The sequence below is a fragment of the Triticum urartu genome, chromosome 1A (assembly GCF_056163025.1).
Source record: "Triticum urartu cultivar PI428250 chromosome 1A, HENAU_Tu73, whole genome shotgun sequence".
Classification (NCBI taxonomy): domain Eukaryota; kingdom Viridiplantae; phylum Streptophyta; class Magnoliopsida; order Poales; family Poaceae; genus Triticum; species Triticum urartu.
Window position 1 is genome coordinate 59698714 of NC_141873.1, and position 25166 is coordinate 59723879.

A 25166-nucleotide genomic window follows, 5' to 3' on the forward strand; every position below is an offset into this window, starting at 1 on the left:
TAGTGTTTAACGAGGGATGTCCAGTCTTCATCTGTAATATATTCCACTGGAGATGTTTGGGCGATTTCTTTGTTAGCCTTGCCTTCAAAGTGAGATTTTCTAAGGTGGTACCGATACTGTCACATAGCAGACTAAAAAGCATGAGTGCATGCTTGTTTAGTTTCATCATCTTTCAGATCCAACTTGAACCTCGTCTATTGAAAAAAGAATGTGAGGCTTATTAGGAGGAAGCTAGAAAGTATGGGACAGAGCAAGACAATATTACTAATTGCGATGAATAACATTACTTATGAATAAATGGTCAAGGCATTACTAGGAAAAGGCCTACTAATGGCGCACCTGTTTTGGCTATTAATGGCGCACTACAGGTGCGCCATTAGTACCATGCCACTAGAATATTTTAGTAATGGCGCACCACAGGTGCGCCATTAGTATCCCACAGGTGCGCCGTTAGTATCTGGTGTACTAATGGTGCACCTCATGGAAGTGCGCCATTAGTAACAATTTTTTTAATTTTTTTTTGTTTTTTCTTAATCCCAGGTCACTATTTCACATATGAGATATCCAACACATATATATACAACAAGCATCCATATAACAATCATATCCAACACACAAGTTTCATCATATATACATACATAGCCAACACATAGTTCCATCCTTACATATTACAAAAGTTTCACATTGTTCATCCAACACCGTTATCCATCAATTCACAAAAGTTTCACATAGATACAAAATAAAAACACAAATGGAAAAGAAGCACTCCATCCATGCAAGCTTCCGTGAATTAAATCAAATCTGCAAAATGATAAACAAGAAGTTAGAAGAAGAAGAAGAAGAAGAAGAAGAGAAGAAGAAGAAGACTAGAAGAATACTAGAAGAAGAAGAACACTAGAAGAAGAATAAGAAGAATAAGAAGAAGACTATAAGCTTATTATGTAAACTTGATCATTTTGTGCTAACATAAGTAATTTTGGAGCTAACCTATAGGAAACTAAGCATATAAGCTCTCTAAGTTATCATATTAGAGCCAACTTAGGTAAAATGAAGCTAACCTATGTCATTTTGGAAAAGAAGAAGAATAAGAAGAATAAGAAGAAGACTATAAGCTTATTATGTAAACTTGATCATTTTGTGCTAACATAAGTTATTTTGGAGCTAACCTATAGGAAACTAAGCATATAAGCTCTAAGTTAGCATATTAGAGCCAACTTAGGTAAAATGAAGCTAACATATATCATTTTGGAAAAGAAGAAGAATAAGAAGAAGACTATAAGCTTATTATGTAAACTTGATCATTTTGTGCTAACATAAGTAATTTTGGAGCTAACCTATAGGAAACTAAGCATATTAGAGATAACATAGGTAACTAAGTATATATATATATCATTTTGGAGATCTGACATACCTGACATAGTTCAGTTCTCATTGTTCTTCTCCTTGTCCTTCCTCAGCCTGATGCGCCAAGAGTGGCGAGGCGGTGGAGGCAGCTGTGGGATGTAGTCTTCTACCACAATTGGCGTGGTCATGTCGCCCGGCTGTGGGATCGCTGGCGCCACCATCGATGCGTGGTCATTGTCAGGCACCACCACCATCGCGAGGCCACCTTCAGGTAGGACGGGCACGACCATCGCTAGGTCATCCTCAGCCACCACCATCTCTTGCCCATGGTCAGCCACCACCATCTCTTGCCCATGGTCAGCCACCACCATCTCTTGCCATTGGTCAGCCACCACCAACACTAGGTCATCCTCAGCCTGATGCCCATCGTCATCCTGCAGCTCCTCATCCCCACTCTGCTCCTCTTCTCCTGCACTCCAGTCCAGATCATCCTTCTTGTTGTCTTTGCTGCTGCCAGAATCGCTGCTGCTTTTGCTAAAGCCAGAATCGCTGCTGCTTTTGCTACATCCATAATCGCTGCTGCTTTGGCTATAGCCAGTGTCGCTGCTACTGCTCCCATTGCCTGTACAAATGCAACAATGATCGTTAACAATTGATGTGAGACAAAGCCAAATGTAGAGGAATAAGAAGAGGCAGAACGCACTGGCATCTTTGTCGTCAGTGTAGCGCATGTGACACATAGTCGTGTTGAAAACGTTCACGATGAGCATTGTGGCGTCATCGTCGTACCTGAAGAGAAGAAAGTACCTGGTCCGCAGGTCGTAGGCACTGTAGAACTTCTCCCAGCCACGGCACAGGTACATGTGGCCCTCCTCGATCACCAACTCCACGTCCCACAGCCTGCGAACCCCGCTGCCGGCCTGTCGGAGCTTCACATTATCTGGCGGATCTTCACCCAGCATGTTCATAAAAGTGTCAGGCAACCTCTACAATTTGGGACAAGGAGTGATGTAGCAAACAACAGAGTTATCATAATGAGATGGGTGAAGGGGAGATCTCTCGTTTTATATACCTGCCTTGTGGCTGATACTGAAGTCCAAAGTATGATATTGAAGAACTCAAAAGCATCCAACTCGTACTCTGGTGAGGCAGAGCGGTGCTGGCTGCTTCCCCCATCTCTGATAAGCAGCAGAAGAGACCAATTAGTACCCTTACAACATTATCATACAACATTATAGCAGCATAAATTTTGAGCAGAAGATAATCAACTACACCAATGCACTTCCGAAGTTCCCGCTTCCCACCCATGATGTTGTTAAGCGAGGACTAGTGCCAAATGCATTTTCGGTACGAAAATACATCACAGGCCACTATGTTATTTAATATCATTCTTCTCGAAGACTAATGATTGTTACATCCTACTAAAATGATGTTCTGTCCTCAGAGATGTCTCGTTGCTTATGAGGAAGCAGCAAATAAACACTTGAAAAAAGCTCTTGTCCTCGAAGATGCATTCTTGGTTATATTACCGTTTTGAGTTACGTTGTTCTGTTATTTTATTTTAAGAAAGGTCAACTTTTCGATCATCAGCCTCTACAATTAAAGAATGATGCATTCTTCCTTTTCCTTTCCATCTTCTTCTTCTCCACCTCTCTTCTTTTCTTGTTCTCCTTTTTCTTTCTTCTCCTTCCTCCTCCTCCTCTTCTCCTTCTTCCTTTCTTGTTCTCCTTTTTCTTTCTTATCCTTCCTCCTCCTCCTCTTCTCCTTCTTCCTTTCTTGTTCTCCTTTTTCTTTCTTCTCCTTCCTCCTCCTCCTCTTCTCCTTCTTCCTTTCTTGTTCTGTTTTTCAACTTTCTTCTTATTCTTCTTCCTTTTTTTCCTTTTTCCTCTTCTTCTACTTCTTCTTTTTTTCAACTTTCTTCTTCTTATAATTATCTAAACCTAAATCTAGCACTAACCTAAACCAACGACTAATGTCACACCCTAGCTAGTTCAAGCATTAGAGTGTTGCATCATGTTTAAATTCCCAAAAAACTGAAATGGGGATGACAGAACCCCCAGCACCCCCCCGGAACAACTAGGGTTTACTAAAAACTTTTTCAATGAACCTGAAATGCCCTTCTAGAAAGCTCACCCTTTTTGTTTTGGGTTAAAACCTTTGCCAAAAATGGTGCACATTTTTCTAGGACATCTTAAGGTCATTGGATTAATTCTTATAGCATTTGCATTTGGGCATTTAAATGATACAAAATATTTTAAATGCTCAAATAATCATAAACTAAAATGTTTGCTGTTGGATATATTCTAAGCAGTAGCCATGATTAATTTTATGATTTTTGGAAATGCCCTCGCATTTTAATAAAGCCCTGAAGTTACAGAAATAATAGAATAAATAAAAAAACAGAAAAAGAGAGAGAAAGGAACTTACCTGGCGCAGCCCACCTGGCCCACTGGCCGGCCCAGCACTGTGCTGGCCCGTGCCAGTCACCGCCTACCTCTGCCAGTAGGCAGAGGAGGGACACGGCGCGCGCGCCCGAGCTCGCCACGCCACCTCCTTGCGCCTCTGCTTCACCTGGCCACCGCCTCGATGCCGTGAACGCCTCCTCGGTGTCGCCCCGACCTGCCCGACACCTCACACTTCCCCCCTGCTCTCTCCCTCGCTCCCTCGACGCCATGGCCGACGCAGCCGCGCCCGCGCCGCCGTGAAACCCGCAGCCACCGCCGTCCACTCGTTGCCTCGCCGTGCCAAAAAGTTCCGCCATCGTCCACTGCTTCGCCTTGACCCATCCCCGAGCGCTCGCTCGCCCCGGAGACGCTGCACCGAGCTCGTCCCGATCCGCCATCGCCGGAGATCCCCCTCGCTGCCCCGCTCGCTCCAGCTCTTCCCCGAGCTCGCCGTTCGCTCCCCTGCAACCGCAGTGAGCCACTGGCCCTTCTCCCCTCTCCGTTCTAGCTCTCGTGCACCATACGCGCCGCCTCGAGTTCGCCCGCACGCACCGCCGCCCGTGTTCGCCGCCGACGAGTCTCCGGCCATCTAATGGTCCGGCCGTCGTGCCCAGATTCCTCCCCGCGCCGCGTAGAGCACGTACATGCCCCGCATGAACCACCACGACCGTCACAACGACGACCCTGACCTCACCCGAGCCTTGGCGACCGCCAAGGTCGACGCCGGTGACGACTCCGGCCACCCCAGACCCAACCACCTCACCACTCGACGCGGACGAGTGCCCGCGTCACGTAGATGCCCTCCGCCGACCATTTGGTCGCCGGAGGAAGAAACCCGCACCCTCTGTAGTCCCTGGCCTTGCCGGCGACGAGCCCCGGGTCAACTCCGGCGAGTTTGACCCAGGTTGACCCCAGTTTGACTTTCCCCTGACTCACTGACGTGTGGGCCCCAGGCCACTAATTAAACTAGTATTAGTTTAACACTAACTAAATTTAGTTAGTTAGTTGACACTGACAGACGGGACCCACAGGTCAGGGTTGACCTGGACCGTCTCAGTTGACCGCTGACGTCACACTGGCGCCAGGCTGACGCAGTAAATCCTTTTCTGGATTTATTCTTTAATAGGAAATTCCAGAAGATAGCCAAAACTTCTAAAAATCATAGAAAATCAACCATAGCTCCAAATCAAACAAATTATATATGAAAAATGATCAGAAAAATTCAATCTATCCATTTGTAATGGTTTCATGCATGACAAACCACTTTAACCTTGCTGTTTAGGTGAAACAAGCTAATACACTTTTTATGAATAAGAACTTTAACTTCCATTTGAATCTTTGGTTCAAATGGACCCATTTCAACTTGTTTCACATTGCATTAGGCAAGACACATTCATTTTGCCATGTCATAGCATGCATCATATTGTTGCATATTGTCATGTGTTGATTATGTTCGGTGTGTCTTTCGTGGTAGGTTCTGCCTCCGAGGATAACCACGAATATCTGTCTGAAGGGCAATACCCTACTACCACTACATCAGGCCAGCAACCCATTGATCATTCCGATACAAACCCATGTTCTCACTTCTGCTCTTGTTTACTGCATTAACACAACGCGATTCAAACTGCTGTGTGCTACGGTAGTTGAACCCTTATCCTCTGCATGACCTGTCATTGCCACAGTAACTAGATGAAACCCACTAGCATGTGTAGGAGTTGATTGAGCCATGTATGTGTTTCCTACCTTGCTATGCATGCTATGCTTAGAGTTGTGTCAGGTCTGGTTCATCTGGGTGATGGGCTAGAGTGAAATGATTATGTTGGTAATGTGAGGGATGTGTTGAACATGTTTTGGTAAAGGTATCGATGAGAGGCCATGTAGGAGTACATGGTGGGTTGTTTCATTGAGGCCGTCCCTCAGAACTGAGATCTGTATGTGTGATTTAAGATTCAGTTACTACCATACATTGGGCCCGAAACCAATGGACCCTCTCGGCTTCTTAATCACCCTAGTACTCTGTCCAGGAGTTGCAAATAGTTTCTGGTGTTTGTAGGTTATGTGTTGGCGGCCTTGTGTAGCGCTGACCCTAGGGGTGGGCTATGTTGCGGTAGATACACCGTGGCCGGGTATGCCAAGTGCCCGTTTGGCGTCTCGGGACCCTGTTCACATCGTTCGGGGCCGTATGTGGAAACCTCGGCCGGACTCCCTGCGGATGGAACCTGGATAGGCGATAAACCTAGACTAGAGACTTGAGTGTTTAGGCAGGCCGTGGCCGACACCCTCGTTGGGCTTCTGCTTGAAGGTTGCCGAGTACATGTCGTGTAAATGGCGGTAAGTGGTGAAAGCGTGTATGAAGAAGTACACCCCTGCAGGGTTAACATCATCTATTCGAATAGTCGCGTCCACGGTAAAGGACTACTTGGTTGCCTATACAATTCATAGACAAGTTAATGGATACTACTAAAAGACTCAATATAAGTGTGAGTATCGAGGATGGCCCTCTCGTAGGATGATGAGGGAGGATCCCCGGTGGAGTATTGTGTTGGTGAGTAGTGGACTCGTGTGCGAAAACTATTTTACTAGTGGAGTCTCGTAGGATAGCTTAGCCAAGAGTCAAAGCTGGCTTGCTGCAATAACTCCACCACCTTCTTGAGAATGAGCATGTATAGTAGGTTCTAATGTAAGACTTGCTGAGTACCTTTGTACTCATGTTTGCTTAATTACTATTTTCAGACGACAACACCGCCCCCTCCGACGGGTTTTATGTAGATCTCGTCGTCGATGAGTGACTTGCCACCCAGGTGGTGATCCTGGCCATGGAGGGCCCTATGTAGATAGACAGGCTTCGAGAAGCCTTCTTTCTTTCTAGTGTCTGTACTCAGACTATTTGCTTCCGCATGTGCTTGTATGCTTGTATGACTTGAGTGTCGGGTCATGTGACCCCTACCTGTATGAACATGTTATGTATGGCTCTCTGGAGCCTTTAAATAAAGTACTTGATTGTAGAGTTTTGTTGTGATGCCATGTTGTATTTGCACATATCGAGCATATTGTGTGTATGATTGAAATGCTTGGTATCTGTGGGATCCGACAATCTAGTTGTTTATCCTTGGCAGCCTTTCTTATGGGGAAATGTAGTCTAGTGCTCCTCGAGCCATAGTAGTCCGCTACAGCCCGGTTCACCGGAGTCCTGCTAGCCCAGCACTACTGCTTAGGACACTTGACTGGCCGGCATGTGTTTCACTTCGTTCCTATGTCTGTCCCTTCGGGGAAATGTCACACGGTGACTTCCGGAGTCCTGTCTAGCCTGCTACAGCCCGGGTTTCTCGGAGTCCTGTTAGCCCAGTGCTACAGCCCGGATTCACACGCTGATGACCGACATGCTCGATGTGATTCATGTATGCCTGTCTCCATAGGTCTGTGCCGCTTTGGGTTCACGACTAGCCATGTCGGCCCGGGTTCTCTGTCATATGGATGCTAGCGACACTATCATATACGTGAGCCAAAAGGCACAAACGGTCCCGGGCCATGGTAAGGCGACACCCGTGGGGATATCGTGCGTGAGGCCGCAATGTGATATGAGGTGTTACCAGCTAGATCGATGTGACTTGGAATCAGGGTCCTGACAACTAACCTAAACCTATCAATAACCTAATTAAACCTAAACAGCAAAGAAAAATAGTAGAAAAAAACAAAAAAAATGCTCACCTTGACTCCGGGGGCAGGGGTGGTGGTGGACGGCCGCGGTTAGGGTAGAGGCGGCAGGCCTGGCTCCGGGGGGGCAGGGGCGCGAGGCGGATGCAGGAGGCCCATGGTGAGCCTGGCTCCGAGGGCGGCACGGGCGCAGGGGCGGCGGCGAGCTTGGCTCCGGGGCGGCGCGGGCGCAGGGGCCGACGGGCAGGTGGTTGGGGCGGCGGGGCACCAGGGGGGCGTCGTTCGGGCGACGGGGCGCCGGGGCGGGGCGTCGTTCGGGCGACGGGGCGCCGGGGTGGTGGCGGGTGGTGGGGGCGACGGGGCGAGGGGCGGTGGGGCCAGGGGGCGGTGGCGGGTGGCGGCGGCGGCGGCGGGTGGTTGGGACGATGGGGCGACGGGGCGAAGGGAGGTGGGGCAAGGGGGGGGGAGGGCGAGGGGAGGTGGGGCTCGACATTACTAACAATTTTTTTTCAAAACTACTAATGGCGCACGGTGGGTGTGGTGCGCCATTACTATGTCAACTAGTAATGGCGCACTGTACCACGGTGCGCCATTAGTAACAATTTTTTTATTTTTTGTCAAAACTACTAATGGCGCACAACACACCAGGTGCGCCATTAGTAATATATTACTACTGGCGCACCAACACATGGTGCGCCATTAGTATATAGTAATGGCGCACCACATGTCTGGTGCGCCATTAGTGGCCATATCATCTATAGCCCTTTTCCTAGTAGTGAGGAAGGTGTTAAACTAGGTATTGTCTTTCTCATTCCTGTATTGGATCCATGTTGGGAGGATACGTGCATGACACCTAACGGCAACGGCTGCCTTTGATACTAACTTGGCTGACTTTGTAGCATCACGTGGCCTTTTTAAACCTGCCTCAAAATGGATCTCCATTCTTCCTCCTTTAGATTTTGTTAATGTGTCAAGCATTATACCTTGATGTCTTTTTTCGCTTGCGCCGTGGTGCTAGTTCAACAACGAATCCGGAAAGTGTTAGTGTACATCAAACTGTGAGAGTACATATAAAGGAGCATGCAACTGCAACTTGACTCGGTCAGGTACCGTCTTGGTGTTGATGCTCATGAGATTCATCTGATCTTGCCAAGTCCTGTTGTGTCAGCAGTGCTTCGGCAGTAGTGTTAGGTGTGAAGGCAGCTTGGGAACTGGCTAGTTCCGGAGCAAACGAATGAGTAACTCGTTGAGATGCTGGTACAGTTCAAGCGGATGCTGCAGCTAGTGGAGCAGGTGATACCGTGTTTGTAGATTTAGTCGGTGGACTTGGACCTTCTACTGCACTATAAGTACCAGCAGAATCTGGAAGGCAGGTCCTTTTCCGTTTCACCCGACGAGTAACACCACTCCCTACTTTATTATTTTCCTTGCTCTTTTTTGACTTTGCCATGTCAAGCCGTACCCACAACACAAAAGAATAAAATCGCTCTTCAGAACTCATTGATGCATGATACATACAAGCAATACTTTGATGTAAGACAACCGTATGAGGATGGAATATGTAAGAAAAACAGGACGACATGACATATTCACATCTACGATGTGTAAACTAAGCAGAAGGATTTTCAAGAAAATAGAAGTAATGCAAGCTAGACACCATATGAAAGATGCAACCAATATTACTCTGCCAAATTAAAAGTGTCTTATCATAAGTGGCAATTCGAAAAATTAGAAGCAGTACCACATAGAAATCAATGCAAGATGCAACCACTATCAAACTGCCATGTTAAAAGCATCCAATCATGAGTGACTGATGCGGGATACACAACATCAGTACTTTGATGTAAGAACATGGTATAATAGATAGATGCAGTGTATTCTAGACACAGAACGCCATGTCATATGCACATGTATAACGTATAAACTCAGCAGGTGCAATTTAATCAAAATGGAAGAAATACAGGCTAGACAACATATGCAACATGAAACCAATTATCACACTGTCAACTTAGAGCAAGCACCTGCGATGGTGGAGTATGGGAGATGAACTCATCATGTAGACTTGGGACTTCAACTTCATTAGCAGTAGCAGTGGCAAATCTAGAGAGTCTCTGTTTGCGTCGGTGTGGAGGACCACCAACATCCCCTAACTTACTCTTTTCCTTCCTATTTTCTGATATTGCCTTATGAAGTGAAAACCACAAGAAGATGAATAAAATTAGCTCTACATAACTGGTTGATGCATGATACAGACGAACACTACTTTGATGTAAGGCAAGCGCAGGATAGGAGGATGGAATATATACAAAAATGACAGTGTTTCATATTCACACGTACGATAGGAGGATTGGATATGTATGAAAAACAGTAAGCGAAAAGCATTTCAACAAAATTAGAAGAAATGAAAGCTAGGCACCATATGAACATGCAACCAATATCACTCTATCAGGTAAAAAGTGTCTCGTCGTAAGTGCCATTTCAAGAAATTAGAAGCAGTACAAGCTAGAAGACAATGCAAGATGCAACCTACATCACAGTACCAAGTTAAATGTGTCTTATGGGTGAGTGATCATTGCAGGTATAAGTTGTAAGCTAATCAGATGCAATTCAACATAATTAGAAGCAATACAAACTAGACATCATACGGAAAACGCAACCACATATAATAGTTCCAAGTTAGAGCAAGCACCTGTGATGGTGGAGTAGGGGAGATGTGCTCATCATGTACACGTATGTTCTAGAAACAGGAACACGTGTCATATTCACATGCATTATGTGTAAAGTAAGCAGATGCAATTCAACAAAGTTAGAAGCAATACAAGCTAGACATCATACGCAACATGCAACCACATATAATAGTACCAAGTTAGAGTAAGCACCCGTGATGGTGGAGTAGGGGAGATGTGCTCATCATCTACAGAGCTACGTTGACTGTCCAATCTTGTGTTGTCTTGCGAATCTTGTTGGGAGGTTGGCGGAGTAGAATCTGTAGAGACCCCCTGTTTGAGTTGCTCCGAAGGACCACCATCATCCACTGCTGGACTAATTTTCTTCAGTTGTAATGATTGTGCATTGTGAAGTCAAACCGATAAGAAAAAGGAATAAAATTCGCTCTTCAGAACTCATTCATGCATGATACTGACGAACACTACTCGGATGAAAGGCAAACACATGATGCGAGGATGGAATATGTATGAAAAACAGGATGGCGTGACATATTCACACCTATGATGTGGTAACTAAGCAGAAGGCATTTCAGCAAATTAGAAGCACTGCAAGCTAGACACCATATGAAAGATGCAACCAATATCACTCTGCCAAGTTCAAACTGTATGGTGTTTCAACAAATTAGAAGCAGTACATGCTAGAAATCATATGCAAGACACAACCAATATCACAGTGGCGACTTAAAGGTGCCTTATCATAAGTGATTGATGCGGGATATGCAAGAACAATAGTCTGATGTAAGAACATCGTGTGATCAGATATAGTATGTTCTAGAAACAGGAACATATGTCATATTCAGAGGCATTATGTGTAAAGTAAGCAGATGCAATTCAACAAAGTTAGAAGCAATACAAGCTAGACATCGTACGCAACATGCAACCACATATAATAGTGCCAAGTTAGAGCAAGCACCTGTGATGGTGGAGTAGGGGAGATGTGCTCATCATCTACACATCTACGTTGACTGTCTAGCCTTGCGTTGTCTTGCGAATCTTGTTGGGAGGATGGCGGAGTAGAATCTGTAGAGAACCTCCATTTCAGTTGCTCGCAAGGACCACCATCATCAAATGCCTTGCCAATTTCCTTCAGCTTTATTGATTTTGCATTGTGAGGTCAAACCGACAAGAAAAAAGAATATAATTCGCTCTTCAGAACTCATTGATGCATGATACTGACAAACACTACTCTGATGAAAGGCAAAGTCATGATACGAGGATGGAATATGTATGGAAAAATGGATGACTTGACATATTCACACCTATGATGCGGTAACTAAGTAGAAGGCACTTCAACAAATTAGAAGCACGACAAACTAGACACCATATGAAAGGTGCAATCAATATCACTCTGCCAAGTTAAAACTGTCTCGTCATAGGTGGCGTTCATCAAACTAGAAGCAATACATGATAGAAATCATATTCAAGACGCAAACCAATATCACACTGCCAACTTAAAGGTGTCCCATCATAAGTGACTGATGCAGGATACACAATAAGAGTAGTTTCATGTAATAACATGGTGTGATAGACAGATAAAGTATGTACCAAAAATAGGAAAGCGTGTCATATTCACACGTATCATGTGTAAGTTAAGCAGATGCAGTTTACACTAATTAGGAGCAATACAAGCTAGACATCATATGCAACATGCAACCAGATATCACACTGCCAAGTTAGAGCAAGCACCTTGGATGGTAGAGGAGGGGAGCGGAGATTTGGTGAGGGAGTCCTGGACTAAGGGGTCCTCGGGCGTCTGACCTGTTAGCCATGGGCCGAACTGGTGGGCTGTGAAGGTACAAAGACCGAAGACTGCACCCATGTCCGGATGGGACTCTCCTTGGCGTGGAAGGCAAGCTTGGCGACTAAATATGTAGATTCCTTTCTTTGTAACCGACCTTGTGTAACCCTAGATCCTCCCGGTGTCTATATAAACCGGAGGACTTAGTCCGGAGGAGGAGATTCATTATCATAGCCATACAAGCTAGATCTCTAGGGTTTAGCCATTACGATCTCGTATCAACTCTTGTAATACTCATATTCATCAAGATTAATCAAGCATGACGTAGGGTATTACCTCCATAGAGAGGGCCCAAACCTGGGTAAAACATTGTGTCCCTTGTCTCCTGTTACCATCGACCTTAGACGGACAGTTCGGGACCCCCTACCCGACATCTGTCGGTTTTGACACCGACATTGGTGCTTTCATTGAGAGTTCCACTGTCACGTTGACGACAGGATCGATGTCTCGCCTTGTTCTCAAGGATAATGTCACCACCGGAGGAACGCTGGCTCCAGGCCAAACCCTTCGGCTGGGCGGCTTTACCATGACCGCCCGTTCGGTCGTTAAGCCGACGATGACCTCTCGGGTCATCGAAAACCCCCTTCGTATCGACTCCGAACACTCCAAGCCGATGGATCCGGTGGATCTTTCGTCCTTAAACGAGCTCCTAGATCGCATCTCCGCCCTGGGGGTCGCTACAGACTATGATCGAATTGGGCTTAAACCCAATCAGAGAGAAATCAAATCTCCACCGATCAACCACCAGATAGCGGTAGTCCAGGAGCGAGTCGACAACTCTTCCTTCATACTAAGGATGGACTATGTCCGGATCTCCGGTCTCGAAGAGCAGGACACCTACCCTCGAGGAGATGCATCCTGCCCGCCGAACATAGAATCGGACGACGGGCCTAAGAAATTAGTGGACATCCCGGAGCCCGATCTGCTAAGTTCAGAAGACCTTCAGACTCTGGATCCAAAACTGGGTCAGGGTTCAGATTTAAATGCACCCACCCACTCGAATACAAGCGCTCTCATGAGCATACAACAGCAGTCTCAGGAAACGGTCCACCACTTCTGGGTCAGATTCCTTCTTGTCAAAAACAAGATTAAAGATTGCCGCGACAAGGAAGCGATCCCAGTGTTCCGCAACAATTGCAGGGACGAAAGAATCCTCAACGCCATCAACCGCCATCGCATCGTACACTTTGCTGACTTGGCATCTATCGTATAGAAGTACAGCGCAATGGAAAGCACCTGGAAAAGTCAAGCAGCCCATTGGGAATCATCGGTCCCCACTCAACCCCTCATTCAGGCAAAAAGGGCGCACCCTTGCAACACGCCGGTTCAATAGTAAAGAAATAAAAGTCCAATACAGGGCGCGTAACGGTTCTAGAAGGATGGCTCGATGGGCCATGCAGAATACATGCAACACCGGATAACATACCAACACATAGCGTTAGAGCATGTTGGATACTACGGCAAGTGGCCAAGAGCAGCAAGGATATTCTCACCCAGAACAACACCCCCAGAGGACAACGACCCCAAAGTACTGACGGTCTTCGGGACATTCCCCTCAAACAATAGGCGCAAAAGAGCACTACGCGGATTCGCCGTTGTCTGTCAAATAGCAGCATTAAACCCTTGGAACGACACGGCTATAACTTTTAATGCCGGTGATGAACCAAAATACAGGTCAGTCCGAGCACCAGCCGCCTTGGTCCTCAGTCCAATCGTGGACAGCTTTCGGCTCACCAAGGTCCTCATGGACGACGACATCAGACTAAACCTCATCTATGAGGATACAATACAAAAATGGAAATAGATAGGAGCCGCACCGAGCAAAGCAAAACGACCTTCCGAGGAATCATTCCTAGTCGAGAGGCACGGTGTGCGAGAAAAATCACACTCGACATGGTATTCGGCACACCGAAGAACTATCGTCCCGAAGAAATAACCTTCCAAGTGGCCCCTTTCAACAACGGATATCACGCCCTCCTAGGGCGAGATGCATTTACGCGCTTCCAAGCGGTACCCCATTATGGATACATGAAGCTTAAGATGCCTGGGCCCAACGATATAATCACTCTAGCTAGTGATCCGGACATAGCACTCCGCGCTGAGAATAAAACCACATCCTTGGCCCTCGAGGCATTATCCGAAGCCCTCGCGGCCGAAGAATTAACCACGCTGCGCTCCATGGTGGACATGGATGATGTGGTCCTAGACAAACGACCCAAATCCACCTCCTTCAAACCAGCCGAAGAAATAGTCAAATTCCAAGTCCATCCAACGGACCCCAAGAAGACAACATCCATTGGAGCACAACTAGACCTAACGGCTGACGCCGCGCTATGAGAGTTCCTGCGCGAGAATTGGGATATATTCGCCTGGCACCCTTCTGATATGCCAGGAATCCCACGCGAGTTGGCCGAACATAGCCTCAATATATTGAAGGGATATAAACCGGTCAAGCAAACACTGCGGTGCTTTTCTGAACCCAAACGTCAAGCTATGGGGGAGGAGCTAGCCAAGCTAATCGAGGCAAGATTCATTAGAGAAATAAAACATCCGGACTGGCTGGCAAACCTGGTGATGGTTCCAAAGAAAGACAAGTCCTGACGCCCGTGCGTCGATTTCAAAGACCTCAACAAGGCTTGCCCTAAGGACCCCTTCCCCCTCCCCCGCATTGACCAGATCATTGATGCTACCGCAGGACACGACTCATTATGCTTCCTTGACGCATATTTCGGATACCATCAAATTAAAATGAAGGAGTCCGACCAAGCTGCAATAGCATTCATCACCCCATATGGGCCATTCTGCTTCAACACCATGCCCTTCAGAATGAAGAACGCCGGCACCACTTATCAACGCATGATCCAAACATGCCTGGAGAAGCAGATCGGAAAGACAGTTGTAGCCTATGTGGATGATGTCGTAATCAAGACAAGGCACGTCGAAACACTAATAGACGACCCGCGCCTCACATTTGACAACCTCCGCACATATGACATTAAGCTCAATCCAGAAAAGTGTGTTTTCGGCATCCCCGCAGGAAAGCTGCTGGGCTTCATCGTTTCAAATAGAGGAATTGAAGCAAATCCAGCCAAAATCCGAGCTCTGTCACAATTGTCTATGCCAACAGACCTTAAACAAGTCCAAAATCTAACGGGTTGCGTGTTTACAAGGGGCAACCCTGGCCACTTTGTGGCAAGGGGTGGCAAGACTAGCAAAAGCAGACTAGTCAGAAGGAAGGGAGTCTAATAAAAGGAAAATGAAGTCCTTCATATTTTCTTTGACCCTATATTGAAGAAGACCAAAGTCTGTTTTAAATCTTAGTAGCCAAGGGTTGTAGGAGGGGTTGATTTGTCTGAATAATTTGTCATTCCTCTCCTTCCAAATACTCCAAGATGCCTGAAGGAATGCCTCCATGAACATAGGTTTATTCTAGTTTTTCTTGGCCGTTTCCAACCAGGGTAGTCGCGTGGTATGTTGTTCTGGATTCATGCCAAGTCTGGACCAGCACTGTTTACTAAATGGACAGTTGAGGATCATGTGATCAACATCTTCTTGGGCATGACCACAAAGGAGGCAGCTTAAATCATCTCCAACATTATAATGCCTTCGCTTGAGCATGTCTCTAGTATTGAGGCGATCGGAGAGGAGAAGCCAGCCAAATACTTTGATCTTGACTGTAACTTTGGATTTCCACAACCAATGGTACGTTTTGTGAGCTTTGACATTTCCGAAGCAAAACTTATAGAACCTTCTAGCAGTGTATTCAGTTTTCCCCCAGATATAAGACCAAACATCTTTTATGCTGAGCCCATTGTCCAAGGTGACATGGGCAACAAGGTGTTGAATATTTCTGTCCTCATCATGCGCTTGCATGGATAAAGGAAGGTGGAATGCCTCATCGAGGGAGGTGATAGTGAGAAACTATTGCACAAATATATCTTCATTTCGAGCAAAGGAGAAGGCCCTTGGGTGTGAGTCAGATAAGAAACTGACGGGTTGCGTGGCAGCTCTAAGCCGCTTTATCTCCAGATTGGGAGAAAAGGCACTGCCACTTTATCGTCTTCTATTGCGAACCGATCACTTCGAGTGGACGGATGCGGCAACTGCCGGAATAGAAGAAATAGAAACCCTTCTAGCGAGCAACCCAATCCTGGCCGCACCAAACGTCGGCGAACCCATGTTGCTATACATATCGGCAACACATCAGGTGGTGAGCGCCGTACTCGTCGTTGAACGACAACAGGATGGACACAAATTCCCGCTTCAGAAGCCAGTATACTACATATCCACTGTCCTTACTCCATGTAAATCCTGGTACCCCCATTATCAAAAGTAAGCATACGCGGTCTTCATGGCATCCCGAAGGCTACGACACTACTTCCAGGAGTGTTTGATCATGGTGGCTTCCAAAGTACCACTCAACGACATAATAAACAACCGCGATGCCACGGGCCGGATTGCCAAACGGGCCATTGAGCTCCTCGCATTTGACATTACATATAAACCACGTCGAGCTATTAAATCCCAAGTACTGGTTGACTTCGTCGCCGAATGGACAGAGGCCGAACTCCCTACAGAGTACGACACATATTCCAATTGGGTTATGTATTTCGATGGCTCCAAAACGCTGGCAGGACTAGAAGCGGGCGTCGTTTTAACGTCCCCTACTGGAGACGTCGTTCAGTACGTACTCCAAATACTATACACAGACTCCAATAATGCAGTCGAATACGAGGCCTTATTGCATGGTCTCCGGATGGCTGTCTCCATGGGCATACATCGCCTGGAAGTGCACAGGGACTCAAACCTCGCAATATCTCAAATAAATGGAGACTTCGATGCCAAAGACCCGAAGATGGCAGCTTATCATAATGCCATCCTAAAAATGTCGGCTCAGTTCTAGGGACCCGAGTTCCATCATGTGGCCCGAGAAAGTAATAAAGCGGCGGACATTCTTGCTCGCATAGGCGCTAAGCGCGACCCCGTCCCACCCAACATTTTTCTGGAAAGGCTTTTTAAGCCATCCGTGGTGTGGCAGGGGGAGGGCGGCAACACTAGTCCAGATTCGAACACAACCCCAGATTCCGAACACACCGATATCGTCGGAGGCTCAACCACCGAAATAACACCATCGACCCATATCATTATGGCAGTCATTGCCCCATGGACCGAACCATTCCTGGCTTACCTTAATAAGAAGGAGCTTCCGGAGGATCAGAATGAGGCCCGCTGCATTGTCCGGCATTCGAAGGCCTACGAGGTTTATGACACAGAGCTCTATAGGAAAAGCGCTACCGGAGTTCTTCAAAGACGTATCTCCGAGGAAGAGGGACAGCATCTCCTGGCGGAAATTCACACCGGACTCGGCGGTCACCACGCCGCAGCTCGGGCCCTTGTTAGCAAGGCCTTTCGTATAGGGTTTTATTGGCCGACGGCCCGAGCAGATGCACATGACCTTGTCCAATGTTGCGTCGGATGCCAACTCTTCGCCAACCAAAGCCATATGCCCCCCACTTCCTTACAAACAATCCCCATCACTTGGTCTTTTGCGGTCTGGGGACTCGATATGGTTGGACCCCTTAAAGGAGGAAGCCATAAGAGAAAATATCTGCTGGTCATGGTGGATAAATTCACGAAGTGGATAGAGGCCAAATCAGTTAAAACGGCCGAGGTGGGGCCGGTAATAGATTTCATATCCGGCGTGGTACACCATTATGGTGTTCCACACAGCATCATCACCCATAATGGCTCTAATTTCACAGCCGATGAAGTGAAAACTTGGTGTGCTAATCTGGGCATTAAACTCGATTACGCCTCTGTCTATCACCCGCAGACAAACGGTCAAGTCGAACGGGATAATGGTCTTATTATGAGTGGCATCAAACCTAGACTAGTGCGGTCTTTGAAAGAATCAGACAAGCACTGGGTGGAGGAACTTGACTCCATTCTCTAGGGGCTGCGGACCACGCCCAACCGCACTACTGGATATACACCTTTCTTCATGGTGTACGGTGCAGAAGCAGTGTTACCCTGCGCCATTATTCATGACTCACCTCGAGTGCGCATGTACGAAGAGAGAGAGAGGTCGAGCTTGATCGGCAGGACAACTTAGATGCCCTGGAGGAGGAGCGTGACGTTGCAACAACCCGTTCCGCATTTTATCAACAACTGGCTCGCAGGTATCAAAGCAGGCCAAGACCTATAACATTGGTGAACTCGTTCTACGCCTGCTGGAGAAGAAAAAGGACAAACTCAAGCCCAAGTGGGAGGGTCCCTTAATCATTGACGAAGTTCTCACCGGAGGAGCGTACCGCCTGCATGATGCGTCGGGCAATCACTTGGAGCCGAACCCCTGGAATGCGATCAGACTCCGATGATTCTATGCCTAGCGCCGAACTCTGTGTTCGTCTCCTTCCTCCTGTTATTAACATTATTTTTCCTCTCTTTTCGTTTTGCTCTATGATACGTCTCCAACATATCTATAATTTTTGATTGCTCCATGCTATATTATCTACTGTTTTGGACATTATTGGGCTTTATTATCCACTTTTATATTATTTTTGGGACTAACCTATTAACCGGAGGCCCAGTCCAGAATTGCTGTTTTTTTGCCTATTTCAGAGTTTCGCAGAAAAGGAATATCAAACGGAGTCCAAACGGAATGAAACCTTCGGGAATGTGATTTTCAGAACGAACATGATCCAGGAGACTTGGACCCTACGTCAAGAAATAAAGGAGGAAGCCACGAGGTCGGGGGGCGCGCCTACCCCCCAGGCGCGTCCTCCACCCTCATGGGCCCCCTGTTGCTCCACCGACATACTCCTTCCTCCTATATATACCTACGTACCCCCAAACGATCAGATACGGAGCCAAAAACCTAATTCCACCGCCGCAACCTTCTGTATCCACGAGATCCCATCTTGGGGCCTGTTCCGGAGCTCCGCCGGAGGGGGCATCCATCACGGAGGACTTCTTCATCAACACTATAGTCTCTCCGATGAAGTGTGAGTAGTTTACCTCAGACCTTCGGGTCCATAGTTATTAGCTAGATGGCTTCTTCTCTCTTTTTGGATCTCAATACAATGTTCTCCCCCTCTCTTGTGGAGATCTATTCGATGTAATCTTCTTTTTGCGGTGTGTTTGTCAAGACCGATGAATTGTGGGTTTATGATCAAGATTATCTATGAACAATATGTGTATCTTCTCTGGATTCCTTTATGTATGATTGGTTATCTTTCCAAGTCTCTTCGAATTATTAGTTTGGTTTGGCCTACTAGATTGATCTTTCTTGCAATGGGAGAAGTTCTTAGCTTTGGGTTCAATCTTGCGGTGTCCTTTCCCAGTGACAGTAGGGGCAGCAAGGCACGCATTGTATTGTTGCCATCGAGGATAACAAGATGGGATTTTTATCATATTGCATGAAACTATCCCTCTACATCATGTCATCTTGCTTAAGGCGTTACTCTGTTTTCATGAACTTAATACTCTAGATGCATGCTGGATAGCGGTCGATGAGTGGAGTAATAGTAGTAGATGCAGGCAGGAGTCGGTCTACTTGTCTCGGACGTGATGCCTATATACATGATCATACCTAGATATTCTCATAACTATGCTTAATTCTGTCAATTGCTCAATAGTAATTCGTTCACCCATCGTAAAATACTTATGCTCTTGAGAGAAGCCACCAGTGAAACCTATGGCCCCCGGGTCTATCTTCATCATATTAACCTTCCAATACTTAGTTATTACCTTTGATTTTTTTACTTTGCTTTTATTTTACTTTGCAAAATTACCAAAAATATTATCCTATCATATCTATCATATCTCACTCTCGTAAGTGACCGTGAAGGGATTGACAACCCATTATCGCGTTGGTTGCGAGGAGTTATTTGTTTTGTGCAGGTACGAGGGACTCGCGCGTAGCCTCCTACTGGATTGATAGCTTGGTTCTCAAAAACCGAGGGAAATACTTACGCTACTTTGCTGCATCATCCTTTCCTCTTCATGGAAATCCAACGCAGTGCTTAAGAGGTAGCACTCTTTAGCCCTACGGCTTTAGTACGGCTAAAACATGCTCCCGTGATGCGTACATCTCCAAATATGTACGTCCATTATACCTGGGGGCTTCTTGTACAGAAGCTTGCCATTATTCTTTGAGCATCAAGCTCACCACATACGCGTTCTTCCCATAAGTACCTTTTCTTCGCCATTATATGCATCGATTGCGTGGCTTCTGTGCTTATGCCCTACGTTCCCGTTAGTTCGGCTAGGGCATAAAGGGAGCACCTCTGCGATTGTTACTGCCGGGTCATCCAGATGTGTACCTCAGACTGGGTGAAGTCGAAAGCTAGCGTTCTAAAGGGAATATTCGGTCGGTGAATTAAAGACATTTCCACATTCACTCCATTGTGAAACCCCAGAAGTTACTTACTCTATAATTTTTTCAATCACAGTTCGGACATACACATTAAACGCATGCACACCCAGGGAAAGGAACCCTCAACGAAAATATTCTCTCTAGAAGATGTTTCTTACATAATGTAATATAACATAACTAGCCGGATACCCCTACGCCTGGTTCCCATGCATTCTCCGGTATATTCTACCGCTAGGGTATTCGGAAACACTCCGCACCTTCGGGTCCAGAGGTCGAAGCGAAAAGGTCAGCCATGACAATTGTTTTTATAATCTAGCTAGAATCACATATGTCAGGGAAAGTACATAGTCACTATGACTCAAAAATTTCCTCCTCTATGTCGTCCAGCAGGCGGTCTAATTTACAATCCTGCTGGGAATATCTGGCGGCTCCTTCTACTTGTTCATATACTAAACTAACGGGAATTTCTTCCGCATTTGACCCTAGCGGTCCGTGTTGGAAATATGCCCTAGAGGCAATAATAAATTGGTTATTATTATATTTCCTTGTTCATGATAATCGTTTATTATCCATGCTAGAATTGTATTGATAGGAAACTCAGATACATGTGTGGATACATAGACAACACCATGTCCCTAGTAAGGCTCTAGTTGACTAGCTCGTTGATCAATATATGGTTACGGTTTCCTGACCATGGACACTGGATGTCGTTGATAACGGGATCACATCATTAGGAGAATGATGTGACGGACAAGACCCAATCCTAAGCCTAGCACAAGATCATGTAGTTCGTATGCTAAAGCTTTTCTAATGTCAAGTATCATTTCCTTAGACCATGAGATTGTGCAACTCCCGGATACCGTAGGAGTGCTTTGGGTGTGCCAAACGTCACAACGTAACTGGGTGGCTATAAAGGTACACTACAGGTATCTCCGAAAGTGGCTGTTGGGTTGGCACGAATCGAGACTGGGATTTGTCACTCCGTGTAAATGGAGAGGTATCTCTGGCCCACTCGGTAGGACATCATCATAATGTGCACAATGTGATCAAGGAGTTGATCACGGGATGATGTGTTACGGAACGAGTAAAAGAGACTTGCCGGTAACGAGATTGAACCAGGTATCGGGATACCGACGATCGAATCTCGGGCAAGTATCGTACCGCTAGACAAAGGGAATTGTATATGGGATTGATTAAGTCCTTGACATTGTGGTTCATCCGATGAGATCACCGTGGAGCATGTGGGAACCAACATGGGTATCCAGATCCCGCTGTTGGTTATTGACCAGAGAGTTGTCTCGACCATGTCTGCATGACTTCCGAACCCGTAGGGTCTACACACTTAAGGTTCGATGATGCTAGGGTTATAGGGAAAGTATGTACGCGGTTACCAAATGTTGTTCGGAGTCCCGGATGAGATCTCGGACGTCATGAGGAGTTCCGGAATGGTCCGGAGGTAAAGATTGATATATAGGAAGTATGGTTTTGGCCACCGGAAGTGTTCCGGGCATCACCGGTAGTGTACCGGGACCACCGGAGGGGTCCGGGGGTCCACCAGGTGGGGCCACCAGCCCTGGAGGCCTACATGGGCCAATAGTGGGAAGGGACCAGCCCCTAGGTGAGCTGGGGCGCCTCCCACCAAGGCCCAATGCGCCTCCAAGAGTGGAAGGGGGCAAACCCTAGGGCAGATGGGGCCTAAGGCCCACCCCAGGTGCGCCTTCCCCTCTCCCCCTTGTGGCCGCCACCCAGATGGGATCTGGGGGCTGCCGCCACCCCTAGGGAGGGAACCCTAGGTGGGGGCGCAGCCCCTCCCCTTCCCCTATATATACTTGAGGTATTGGAGGCTGCAAGACACACGAGATCCTCTCCCTCTTGGGCAGCCCTACCTCTCTTCCTCGTCGTCTCTCGTAGTGCTTGGCGAAGCCCTGCTAGAGTCCCGCGCTCCTCCACCACCACCACACCGTCGTGCTGCTGCTGGATGGAGTCTTCCCCAACCTCTCCTTCTCCCCTTGCTGGATCAAGGCGTAGGAGACGTCACCGGGCTGTACGTGTGTTGAACACGGAGGTGCCGTCCGTTCGGCACTAGGATCATCGGTGATTTGGATCACGACGAGTACGACTCCATCAACCCCGTTCACTTGAACGCTTCCTCTTAGCGATCTACAAGGGTATGTAGATGTACTCTCCTTCCCCTCGTTGCTAGATTACTCCATAGATTGATCTTGGTGATGCGTAGAAAATTTTGAATTTCTGCTACGTTCCCCAACAATGGCATCATGAGCTAGGTCTATGCGTAGTTTCTATGCACGAGTAGAACACAAAGTAGTTGTGGGTGTTGATTTTGTTCAATATGCTTACCGTTACTAGTCCAATCTTGATTCGGCGGCATTGTGGGATGAAGCGGCCCGGACCGACCTTACACGTACTCTTACGTGAGACTGGTTCCACCGACTGACATGCACTAGTTGCATAAGGTGGCTAGCGGATGTCTTTCTCTCCCACTTTAGTCGGATCGGATTCGATGAAAAGGGTCCTTATGAAGGGTAAATAGCAATTGGCATATCACGTTGTGGTTTTTGCATAGGTAAGAAACGTTCTTGCAAGAAACCCATAGCAGCCACGTAAAACATGCAAACAACAATTAGAGGACGTCTAACTTGTTTTTGCAGGGTATGGTATGTGATGTGATATGGCCAAGAAGAATGTGATGAATGATATGTGATGTATGAGATTGATCATGTTCTTGTAATAGGAATCACGACTTGCATGTCGATGAGTATGACAACCGGCAGGAGCCATAGGAGTTGTCTTAATTTATTTATGACCTGCGTGTCAACATAAACGTCATGTAATTAGTTTACTGTATTGCTAAAGCGTTAGCCATAGTAGTAGAAGTAATAGATGACGAGACAACTTCAAGAAGACACGATGATGGAGATCATGATGATGGAGATCATGGTGTCATGCCGGTGACAACGATGATCATGGAGCCCCGAAGATGGAGATCAAGAGGAGCAAAATGATATTGGCCATATCATGTCACTATTTGATTGCATGTGATGTTTATCATGTTTATACATCTTATTTGCTTAGAACGACGGTAGCTTAAATAAGATGATCCCTCACTATAATTTCAAGAAAGTGTTCCCCCTAACTGTGCACCGTTGCGACAGTTCGTTGTTTCGAAGAACCACGTGATGATCGGGTGTGATAGATTCCAACGTTCACATACAACGGGTGTAAGACATATTTACACATGCAAACACTTAGGTTGACTTGACGAGCCTAGCATGTACATACATGGCCTCGCAACACAGAAGACCGAAAGGTCGAACATGAGTCATATAGAAGATACGATCAACATGAAGATGTTCACTGATGTTGACTAGTCCGTCTCACGTGATGATCGGACACGGCCTAGTTGACTCGGATCATGTAATCACTTAGATGACTAGAGGGATGTCTATCTGAGTAGGAGTTCATAAGATGAACTTAATTATCCTGAACATAGTAAAAAGGTCTTCACAAATTATGTCGTAGCTCGCGCTTCAGTTCTACTGTTTAGATATGTTCCTAGAGAAAATTTAGTTGAAAGTTGATAGTAGCAATTATGCGGACTAGGTCTGTAAACTGAGGATTGTCCTCATTGCTTCATAGAAGGCTTATGTCCTTAATGCACCGCTCAGTGTGCTGAACCTCGAACGTCGTCTGTGGATGTTGCGAACATCTGACATACACATTTTGATAACTACGTGATAGTTCAGTTAAACGGTTTAGAGTTGAGGCACCGAAGACGTTTTAAAACGTCGCGAAATATATGAGATGTTTCGAGGGCTGAAATTGGGATTTCAGGCTCGTGCCCACGTCAAGAGGTATAAGACCTCCGACGATTTTTCTTAGCCTGCAAACTAAGGGAGAAAAGCTCAATTGTTGAGCTTGTGCTCAGATTGTCTGAGTACAACAATCATTTGAATCGAGTGGGAGTTGATCTTCCAGATGAGATAGTGATGTTTCTCCGAAGTCATTACCACCAAGCTGCTAGAGCTTCGTGATGAACTATAATATATCAGGGACATATATGATGATCCTTGAGATATTCGCGATGTTTGACACCACAAAAGTAGAAATCAAGAAGGAGCATCAATTGTTGATGGTTGGTAAAACCACTAGTTTCAAGAAGGGCAAGGGCAAGAAAGGGATACTTCATGGAACAACAAATCAGTTGCTGTTCTAGTGAAGAAACCCAAAGTTGAACCCAAGCCCGAGACTAAGTGCTTCTGTAATAAGGGGAACAGTCACTGAAGCAGAACCACCCTAGATACTTGGTAGATGAGAAGGCTGGCAAGGTCGACAGAAGTATATTGGATATGCATTATAATGTGTACTTTACTAGTACTCCTAGTAGCACCAGAGTATTAGATACCGGCTCAGTTGATAAGTGTTAGTAACTGGAAACAAAAGGCTACGGAATAAACGAAGACTAGCTAAAAGGTGAGATGACGATATGTGTTGAAAGTTTTTCCCAAGCTTGATGTGATGAAGCATCGCACGCTCCCTCTACCATCGAGATTGGTGTTTGCGTTGAGCATACACATGATTGGATTATGTCTATCGCAATACGGTTATTCATTTAAGGAGAATAATGGTTACTCTGTTTATTTGAATAATACCTTCAATGGTCTTGCACCTAAAATGAATGGTTTATTGAATCTCGATCGTAGTGATACACATGTTCATGCCAAAAGATATAAGATAGTAATGATAGTACCACCTACTTGTGGCACTTCCACGTAAGTCATATCGGTATAAAACGCATGAAGAAG

General features: G+C 46.3%; 1 protein-coding gene across 1 annotated transcript; it reads right to left on the reverse strand.

Annotated features, from left to right (window-relative positions):
• Positions 1 to 1421: 1421 nt before the first annotated feature.
• On the reverse strand, positions 1422 to 2512 carry LOC147990010 (uncharacterized). The gene is made up of 3 exons (XM_087520519.1): positions 2417 to 2512; positions 2048 to 2330; positions 1422 to 1966 (listed from the first exon to the last, which is right to left on the reverse strand). The coding sequence occupies exons 2-3, from the start codon at positions 2310 to 2312 to the stop codon at positions 1422 to 1424; spliced, it is 810 nt and encodes a 269-aa protein (XP_087376645.1). The 5' UTR covers positions 2313 to 2330; positions 2417 to 2512.
• Positions 2513 to 25166: the final 22654 nt, after the last annotated feature.

Bases quoted from the DNA above. Each gene is read 5' to 3' on its own strand.
- LOC147990010 (XM_087520519.1), bottom strand. From the start codon at position 2,312: ATGAACATGCTGGGTGAAGATCCGCCAGATAATGTGAAGCTCCGACAG. The intron at 1,967-2,047 runs GTGCGTTCTGCC...GCATTTGTACAG, and splicing joins CACTGACGACAAAGATGCCA to GCAATGGGAGCAGTAGCAGC.